We start from the raw sequence: 10,332 nt of genomic DNA on the forward strand, positions 1-10,332 counted from the left end.
GACCAGAGCATTTGCCTAATCTGCACTAGACCCTGGGTTTGATCCCCAGCACTGAAAAAGAGAGGAAGAAAGGAAGAAAAGAAGGGGGAAAAGGAAGGCATGTGTCTCAGTTTGCATGTTAGATTATATAGGATTACCTTTTCCATATGGACAGAGTCAGGAAATATCTACTGGGTGGAATAGAATAATATGGAACACATTGACTTGCTAGTTTCATGGAAATTTAACAATATTAAATGATTTTTTTTTTTTAAAACAAGGTACTGAACAAAAAGTTAGGAAGGAACAAAAGATGGTCATTAAACAAGTGCCTTAATCTGATCTGTGAAAAAGCACCATACGGAAATAAGGAGGCAGATGTGGCCCACCCAGGTGTCCTTGGCCTTTCTCTGTCTTGGTTTCCTCACTTTTTAGTCACAGATCTCTCTGAGTTATTTTGAGAACTAGGGGAGATGGAATGTAAAATGTGCATTTAAATTTTTGAAAGAGGGCTGGATAAAGTAAAAAGATTGGGATGTTAGCTCAGTGCTGGAGCTCTTGCCTCGCCTGCACAAGGCAGCAGTAGCTGTGTGATCTTGAGCCATAGTAACCTCTGTGTTCTTTACCTGCAAAACAAGGTAAGCTAAGCCATCACCAAGTTGTTCTAGGATGATTTACTTATAGATTATAATATGCACTAGAAATAACATAGGATAGGTAATGGGCCCAGATTAAGATTTGTTTTGTTTTGTTTGTTTGTGTTTTTGTTTTTAATGCAAAGGCCACTCTATGAAGTTAACATGTAGAAACATTCCAAACATTCCAACCAACTTCTTTGTCCTGGGGTTGGGGGTGGGGGAGTGTCAGGCAAACCTGAGTGAAGTCTACAGACTCAAAGATTAACCAATAGCCTTAACACTTTTCCAATACCTGTTTAGCACAGATTTGACCAATAGCCTTGATACTTTTCCAAGACCCGATCAGCATTAACATTGATCAATGCCCCTACCCAGTAGCTACATAAACCCTTAGACTAATCCACTTAAACGGCAACACCTATAGGATCCGTCTTCACCCTGCAAGAGCTGTGTCTTTTCTTCTCACTTGAATACATGCTACTCTTTTCTTCTCACTCTTCCTCATCCCAGGATTTAATCCTTCAAATTCATGAGACAAGAACATGGAAAGAAGCCACTGGCAGGCAACTGGGATCTGCCGCGACACTGGGGGGCATGGCCTGCTATTGATAGCTGTGACACTCCACAAGGTAGCAGTGGAGAAGAATCCAGCTTTCTAGCTGTACCCTGAGCACTGACATCAGCAGGCAATTCCCCCACTCTGATAACTGCTAACACCAAAACAGGCTATCTGGGCTTCAGAGGCCAGCCACTTATGCAGCCCCCACCTTCCAGCTGAAGGGAAGAAGCTGGATTCAGTCGAACTCCTGCTTCATAAGGTTATGAAAATCTGTACTAACAGTCACCAGGTGTGGGAATCTCTCCGTGTCCTGAGTCACGAGAAACTTATTGCAAAGGAGAGGCAGGTGCAGAGGGCACTGGCATTGCTGCTACAGCTGTCATCCTGTGTTCTCAACCAGAAGCTTGATACCCATACAAAAACCACCATCAGCAGCGGCACTGCTTTACAACAAGAGATCCATGTTGAGTTACCCCGCCATGTAAAAAAAGGAGAAGTGCGAAAAGATGGATGCATCTGTTATTTTGTTTATAAAAAAAAAATGCATTTATTTGTTTGTTTAAAAGAAAACAAGCCCAGAACGGATAAAGTAAAAAGATTGGGAATGTATACTAACCAGGAAAGAAGGAGAATGGCAATAAGAACAGAAAGGATAAAAGTAGAGTGTCACACACATACCACCACCCCCACACACACTTTCTGGGAATCTAACCTAGAGCACATGCAAGGCAAGTGTCTACCACTGAGTTATACCCATAGCCCATTTCTTTAAGTACATCTTTTTGCAAAATTTTGGCTTAGAACCATATGAATGTTTCACAAACTCAAAAATAACATGTTACTATAATATTAGAAAGTGGACTCCAGCCAGAGGAACCTTGCAGAGGAAAGCAGGAAGGGATACCTGTGAACACATAGTCTCCCCTGGACCTGGGTTTGCCAAATACCCACTGGGCCCCTCCCCAGGGCATCCTAGGAATTATCACCAGTTCAACAAGACAGGTGTCTTTATTTAATAAATTTTTACTGGAATCCTATTGTTAGCCAGCTGCTATTCTAGACTCTGGAAACACACCTGTGACCAGACCCAGAGCCCAAGTCTAGCTAGTCCAATGCAGATATGGCTGCACATTCCAGACGCTTATTTCCTGTAAAGCCACGGAGTATTACCCAGACTTCAATAGCAATCTCCTCTTCAGTATGGTACATTGAAAAGGATATAGCTCCAGTGGTACAGTAGGTGTTAGCTCTGGTGAGTCTCTGGGTTCAGTCCCCAGCACCACTGCCCCCCAAAGTTTGAACACAATAGGAGAAAAATATTTTTGTTATAATAAGGGATTCAATAAATATCAGGTACAAATCCAATATGATTGTGTAAGATATACACTGTATGGAACTCAAAATTCTGTCTTTTTACTGCAGTTCAAGTTCAGATGAAGGCCTCCCAGCTGGCCCTTGATAGGTGCTCAAAACATGGACCTTAACATGAGTTTGAGCATTATATTGTGTGACCTGGGTGCAGAAAGGGTACATTCACTCTCATTTTAAGAACATTTAAGGACAGAGGTGTGTGACTCCACTCATGAGCAAGGGACACACACACACACACACACACACACACTCCAAGCTGTACTACATTGCTGGGGCTGCACCAGGTCCATAGAACTCAAAGAGCCTAGAACTCAATGGCTTTTCTGGTCTAGCTGCCCTGCGGACCTTGCTCCTGGCCACTGGCGTGGGCAACAGCTAATGCGACCCTAACTGACTCAGAATGGGAGAGAAAAGAGGTTTTGGTTTTACTCTGAGGCCAGATGCCCTCTAAGCGCCCTGATACTGGAGGGAGGAAGGATTGGATCCAAGAACCCCAGGCCGCGGGAGGTGACTCCCGGAGGACGAGGAAACCCGGGAAACAGGGAGCGCCAGAAGTTGAGTCGCAGTACCCGTTGTTTCAAGGTCCTGTCCCAAGGCTTGACGGAAAGACGGTCTCTCTCCCCGCCAGAGTTTGGCAGGTGAGATAGGGACACTTCTCCCGAGATTAGCACCAGGTGTGCCTGTGTCTTTCCATAACAAGAATTTGTGTTTGCACAGCTCGAGAAGGCGAGAAAGCCTGTGAATGTCCTGTGTCTCGGTGATCCTCACCGAGGATCACCAGGAAGGCAAAGCCGGAACTTAAGGCTAGGATTCGAACTCGGTTTTTTGATGTCAAGTCCCTCCCAGAATGTCCTTTTTTTCAAGAGAGTGACCGTTGGCGGAGAGAATTCCAGGTGATAAGGCTCTGGCAGGTTTCGGTTTTAGGTTTTTATCTGGAATGGCCCCGCCCCCGTCCACAGCCTTTGGAAGGCGGGGACCTAACCCTTCTTGTCCAGCGGCCACTGGATGGAGAGGGTAGAGCGCCTGCGCACAGTCCTCACTCAACCGGATATTTCCAAGTCCTCGGGATCTCTGTGGTGTTGGGTGGTTGGTGGATGTAAATACCCATCAATCAGACAGTAGCCAGCACCTTTCTTGGGGAGGGTGGGAAAGTGTAAATGATCTAGGAAGCCTTGAGATAATGCTTTAATGAGCATTGAAGTACTTGATTCACTAATATTCCTTCTACATATGTATCCTGAGAAAATAATCTAAAAGATGCAGGGACATAAAGGGACAAAGAAAGGGGGCACAAACAAGAAGGCAAAGAATAAGACCTTATTTACAGCAGCAAAAAATTATAGGTATTTCCTAAAAGTATAAACACAGTCTGTTATGACCATCCTTAAAATAGAATATTAGATTGTTATTTTAAATCATACTCGAAAAAATGAATGAAGTACTGGACGTGCTTATGATGTCAATTTAAACATATACAAACTCGCACATACCCTGTGAGCTTATATATGCAAACGTACAGAAGAAATTGTTCTTAAATGTTATCTCTGCATAGATTTTATTTTATTTTCAACTTTTCTCTATAAAGGTCATCATGCACAAGCCGAAAATGATGGAAAATAATCAGAAACATAAAGTAGGATTTAAGTAACTATCATAACATTTCAAGCTCTCGCCGGCGTGGTGGCGCATGCCTGTAATCCCAGCGCTCGGGAAGACGCAGACAGCCTCAGCAACCGCAAGGCGCTAAAGTAATTTTCAACTAAGCAACTACATAAAATACAAAATAGGGCTGGGGATGTGGCTCAGTTCAATCCTCGGTACCCCACCACCACCACCCCCGTCAAAAAAAAAATTTGAAGCTCTCTTAGGACCAAAAATAAAAATAAAAATCGAGAGAGAGAGAGAGAGAGAGAGAGAAAAGAAGGAAGGAAGATTTTTTTAAATTGTTTTGGAAATATTCAGGACACAGCTTCAAGATAAATATTACATGGTATCATGTATTTTTTTTTATTTATTTGTTTTTAGGTGGCCACAACATCTTTATTTGTATGTGGTGCTGAGGATGAACCCAGGCTGCATCAGCATGCCAGGAGAGCACGCTACCGCCTGAGCCACATCCCCAGCCCGGTATCATGTATTTTTGCATACACGATTAAATTTGCTGAAATTCTGTATGAATTTTTAAGTGAATTTTTTTGGCGGCTAGCTGGAGGGGAGAGTTTATTTGTATTTTAGGAAATAATATCGAACGCTCTTGCAGCACTGATTTTGCATAAGAAGGTTTAAGAAACATTGATTCAAAATCCCAAAAACACTCTATTAAGATCACAGCCCTTCAATAAATATTCCTGAGATTGCTGACCCCACGTCACGTTTACTTGACACAGGTAACATGATTAAAAGCAGCAGGTGGGCATCTTACTAAATTCTCCCAATCCTCTCCATTATTATTATTATTTTTAATGGAGACAAAGCTTAAAGAGGTTAATTCTTTGCCCGGAAACCCATAGTTACGTTCCAGATCAAGGACTAGCACTGTCTCCATATTCATAACCACTGCCCCACACTGTCTACTTTACTCAATGCCAGCGTGTCCAAAGAGCTTTTCTGGAAATGGAATACTGCTCAAAACACGCACGGAGCAACCAGCTTTAGGGAGGAGAAAGAGGAGGAAGAAAAGAACCCCGGCCACGAAAGGAAAGGCGAGGTGAACTGCTCTCCCTAGCCTTCTCGCGGACGGAGGCTATTGTCTTCCTTCCAAATACTCGCGGAGTCCTCCAAGAGGACCGACCGGGTCTCCCTCGGTTGTAGAACCCACACTCCTTTTACACTCCCGGAGTAGTGGTGTGTCTGAGCTCCGTAGACCTGAACTCACATCTAAGCGAGACGTTCCCAGCTCAGTACAGGCGCCCACAGGTCAAGGCTCACTCCCGCTCTGCGCTCTAGGGTGAGCAACCCGCCGCTGGACCCCCTCCCTGCTCCGGACAAGGCCCCATTGCGCACCTCAAATCCCGCAGGTGCCTCTCTTTCTTTACCTCAGTTTTCCACCACCATAAGAGTGAAGACTGGAGAATACAGATAAAGCCAAGGCGGACTGACCCGCTCGGGTTGCACGAAAAGAACGCCACCTCCCACATCTGTGCACCCTGTAGGAAGGTCCCTGCGCACCCAGGGCTGACTTCGGAAGCTTCGGCTTGTAACATATTGACCGAGACCTGATCTGTGCGGAGCACCATCTCCCCCACGTTCTTTGCTTTTGAGAACCATCAGTACGAACTAAACCTCCCAGGACGGCGACTGGGGATGGGGGAGGTTTAGAAGGGCGCGGAAACACTGCGCTTGGGGAGGGAAGGTGCAGGGTTAACCACGTGGTTTCGGCGGGAACCAATGAAGGACCGCAGTCTTCTCACCCGGTCCTGGTTCCCCAGCTTCCAGAGATGGCCAAGAAGAAGCCTCAGTGTGGGACACAGGGTGCAAGTCCCAGAGCATGGGTCTGTCTCTGGGGCCTGCTGAGACAAGACGAGAAGCTTAGGGCGCAGTGCCCTGCGGGGACCCGGAAATCTTCGACTCCGCCTCTTCCATCTTCAGGATGCTGCTGGGCCGGGTCACCTCCACCCCCTTCTCCGTCAATGACATCCTGCGGCTGGAGCAAGAGCAGAGCGATCATGAAGCCTTGCCACAATGGGGGATGCGGAGGAGCCTGGAAAACTCTCAGTACCTGGGAATGGACTCGGAACCGCGAGGATTAGAGGTTAACAACGCCAGTGATGGGGGCAGCTGCGATAAAGAACGGGAACCTTCTGGGGGACCTTGTGAGGCAGTCATGGAGAAAGACGCGGAACAAGTGGAGGAGCCACGTGAGTAAGCGCTCAGGTCTTCTACCCCGGGGATATTGAGGGAGGGGTTCGTTATCGATCCGAGAAAACTTATCTCCTATCTTCTGGGTCCGAGAATCTCACCCCTATTTCCCCTCAATTGGGGAGTCCAAAAGACAGGCTCCTCTGTCCCCACTCCTGCCTCTTTCGGACACCCGCTGTGTTTCACGAGCCCTATGAAAATAAGGCCCTGAACCCTAAGGATGCCCACAGCAGCCCCGATGGTGCCCACACACGTATCACTCACAGAGCCACAGTTCCCACAACTTCCAGCGCGGTCACCAGGCAAAATCCCTGCCTGTCCTAAATAGTCTGAGAAAAACAAACAAAAATCCCTGTAGCCAACAAAGCAGTGGGACCCCCACAGCTCTGGGGCCAACCCTACCCAGTTCTTTCTAGAGGCTTGCTGATGGCCTGGCCAGTCCCCACTCCTCCACACGGGAAACGGGAGGTGAGGACCAGCGGTGTCTGCGTCCAACGAAATGGAAGGTCCCAAGGGCGCTGGCGCATCAGGGAGCAGACTGAAAGCAGCTCAGACTTACACTGTGCTGGGAGACGGCTCTTGCCTGCCCAGCCCTGGCGCTTTGGTGTCTGAAGGTGCCGCTGCGCTTGGCAGTGAGGACCCTGCGCCTGCAAGCCGCTTGCAAGACAGGAAGGAGCCGGCAGAGAATAGGGTTGCGGTGGCTTTAACGACCCGAGAGGCTTAGGCTCGATATTCCAAGGAGTGAAAAAGCCTCCTTCCTCTCGCCAATCCTGTGTACCTCGGTCGGCATTCCCGTTCACAGATCTGGGACACTGGGTAGCGCCCACTACACGTTGTGAACCGACACCTTCTGTTAAGGCACAAACTAGCCACAGACTCTCAAGCTGGTTATTCACTGATTCCAGGAGCCTGAGGATTGTTAAACGTTGTCGTGTTCGAGAAGCAGCTGGTGGTTTTTCTGCTGTAGACTCTAAATTCTAAACTCCCTCTCTGCTGTTCTGCCAAATTGACTTTCGCTTCCGTTTTGCTGGAAAAAGATCGAGCTACTGAGTTCACCACTGTGTCCTCCCAGCTGCGGGTTCACAGGGTGCGTTCCTTAATTGAAAAACACGGTCTGGGGTCCAAAAACTGAGCCTGTGGCCCGGTGGCCTATCGATCCAGTGAAGGGACTGTGCTGATGGGCTTCATGGCCTCATGCGTCTGCACCAGTGTCATCTAATGTCCAGAGACAGAGGACAGGAGAGGCTCGGGTTTGTGACCAGGTGGGCAGAGGGTGCTGGCAGGCGCCTGGGGTGGCCGGCAGCATCTCGGCCTGTATAGTCTGCGACTATTAAAGGGGGTCTTGTTTGATGTACAGCATCGCTGAAGGTCAATTGCATTTTGATTTGTTAAGGGAAAAAAAAATTCCCGGGTATTCTTCTTTTCCATGTGCTTAGTTTTTCTGAGAGCCAGGCATATGAAGAAAGTTTTTCTTTCCTCCAACTTTTAAATACCAAACAACCTTATCCCCCACAAGATCCAGGGTATTGCGGGATTGAGGGCCCAGTTCCAACCCGCCTGGCTCTAATTAGGCATGTCCTGCCAGCCTCCCACAAACTTGCACCCCCTTCATGAGCCCTGATTTCTCCTGGATGAGTTTCTGTGGGTGAGCTTGCACCCACCCTGGGGTAAGACAGGGCTTAAACCAAGACGGGAGAAAGGTGGGAAGAAGGAAGAAAGGGCTGCATTGTGGCGGAGTTCGGGCACAGTGGCACAGTGGGGAGTCTCCAGGAAAGAAAATTTGGGGTAAGGCCAGTGCCACCCGCCTGCCAGAAAAACCCCAAAGGAGGAATCTGATGCTTCTGAAAGAAGTCAAATGTGGATCTCAGCAGCATATTTCCCTCAAAGGAAGCTTCTGTTTCAAAGTTAAGGGGTAGTAGGTTCTAAGAAATATTTGGTTTCATTTTGTCAGTTCGAATTAGAGCAACGCATTCATGGGACTCTCCTCTGGTGACCGCCAAATGCTTGATGAAGCCAGCGCCAATTTGAGAGGCACCGCACACTCACACTTGATCCTCCAAGCGAATGTCTCCTCAAACCCGACCATCCTACACATCTTAAGAAAATGATCACATTTAATCGAGTTTGTCTTCTGGAAAGTGACATGTATACCGGGGACCAAAGACTGTCATAATTTATGTCCTGGAGGGTTCAAAAGTGATAGACTTTAGAGAAAAGGAACACTTGGACTGGCTCAGAACGGGGATGGCGGGGAAGGGACGCATTAGAGAGGGCTACTAGGGAGGGGGACCTCTCTAGAAGACAATGTAAGAAGTCCTCAGAGACCTGAGTTGATGGTGTTCCTTCCTGTGCTTTTTAGAGCCGGGCCTGGGTGCCGCCTCGCTCCTCCGAGGTGGGAAAAGGGTGCTGGAGCGCAGCGTTGGGAACAGCGGTGGCAGCACGCAACAGCCCAAGACGCGACAGCGGCGGAAGCCACGTGTTCTGTTCTCACAGGCACAGGTGCTGGCCCTGGAGCGGCGCTTCAAGCAGCAGCGGTACCTGTCGGCGCCTGAACGCGACCACCTGGCCAACGCGCTGCAGCTCACGTCCACACAGGTCAAGATCTGGTTCCAGAACCGCCGCTACAAGTGCAAGAGGCAGCGCCAGGACAAGTCACTGGAACTGGCTGGCCACCCACTAGCGCCTCGCCGAGTGGCAGTACCGGTGCTGGTGCGTGATGGCAAGCCCTGTCTGGGCCTGGGCCAGCCACCCTTCACCGGCCCGTACGCTGCTGCCGCGACGCCCTTTTCCTGCTATGGTGGTTACGCGAGCGCCCCCTATAGCGCAGGCTACAACGTCGGCTATGCAGGTGAAGGACCCGCGCCACCCACGCCGCTGGCCAACTCGGGTTTCAGCCCTGGCGGCCCGAGCGCCACGCCGCAGGGCCATCTGCCCTCCACGATGCAGGGCGTCAGGGCCTGGTGAGGCTCCTCTGCTCCGCTATGCCCACCAGGGCCAGGTGCTGGGTCCCCTCCTCTCCGGGCTGAAGGTCGCGCCGGATTGAGGGCCACAGTGGAGGAGGGAAGGGGCCCTTCTGCTGGGATCGATCTCTGGTACTGCGAACTGGTGACGAGCCACTGCGCTGGGGCGCTGGAAAGGAGACATAACGCCAGGCTTTCTTCAGCCGCCCATGGAGCTGCACCCAGAGCTCAGAAAACCAAGGACCGCCGCAGTTTCGGGCTTTGGAGCAGTCCCTAGGCAGGTGGCTTTTAAGGGCCTCAATCCTGGGGGATCCAAGATGGTATTGTATGTTGTGTAGACAGCCTGGAGGCATGGGAGACGTGGAGGACTCTATCCTCCAATTAAAGGAACGGGTGTGTTGTGGTGTGGGTGGGGGGACTGAGAAGAGGAGTGCGGCAAGGGAATGAAGATCGCGTAAGAGGGTCCAGGAGGTTCCAGAAGAGAGACTATTGCCACAAGTCAAGTCCTCCTGCAGGTTTAAATATCCGGCCTAAGCCATGCTCTGGGACGCAGGTAATCCAGTGGAGAGCACTCTCTGGCCACTTTTGTGCCCCAGAAGGAGCCTCTACATTTCTAGGTCTCGCCTTGCAGTCACTACATTTTGTGTCATATGTACAGCACAGCAACTCGAGTGACCCTCCCACGTATACTTGGTGTGTTTGCATGATTGTTTGTAGACCATGAGAACCCATTGTCTTGGTCACCTCTGAACAACAGGGAATCAAAGTAGTTCTGATTCTTCTCTTACAGTCCCCCTTTTCCCTCCTCACAGGTTTTCTTTTGAAATGTAATCAGTTCCTAAATTCTGAATCTGAACAGGAAGGCCCCACAGGTGGACCTACACCCTAAAAAGAGGAAAGCCTAAATTTAGGCTTCCTAAAATGATGAATTCTTGACATCCCCTTCCCCCCCACCACCCCCCCCCCC

At 49.2% G+C, this 10,332-nt stretch overlaps 1 protein-coding gene across 1 annotated transcript; it reads left to right on the forward strand.

The window, feature by feature from the left end:
* Window positions 1-5,995: 5,995 nt before the first annotated feature.
* On the forward strand, window positions 5,996-10,319 carry Nkx2-6 (NK2 homeobox 6). The gene is made up of 2 exons (XM_015499398.2): window positions 5,996-6,404; window positions 8,765-10,319. Exons 1-2 carry the CDS (start codon window positions 6,137-6,139, stop codon window positions 9,367-9,369), a joined length of 873 nt encoding a protein of 290 aa, XP_015354884.1. The 5' UTR covers window positions 5,996-6,136; the 3' UTR covers window positions 9,370-10,319.
* Window positions 10,320-10,332: the final 13 nt, after the last annotated feature.

The sequence above is a fragment of the Marmota marmota genome, unplaced genomic scaffold (assembly GCF_001458135.2).
Source record: "Marmota marmota marmota unplaced genomic scaffold, marMar, whole genome shotgun sequence".
Classification (NCBI taxonomy): domain Eukaryota; kingdom Metazoa; phylum Chordata; class Mammalia; order Rodentia; family Sciuridae; genus Marmota; species Marmota marmota.

Excerpts from the sequence above, each read along its gene's own strand:
- Nkx2-6 (XM_015499398.2), top strand. The coding sequence starts at position 6,137 with ATGCTGCTGGGCCGGGTCACCTCCACCCCCTTCTCCGTCAATGACATC. Across the intron at positions 6,405-8,764 it reads GGAACAAGTGGAGGAGCCAC|AGCCGGGCCTGGGTGCCGCC; the intron begins GTGAGTAAGCGC and ends TGTGCTTTTTAG.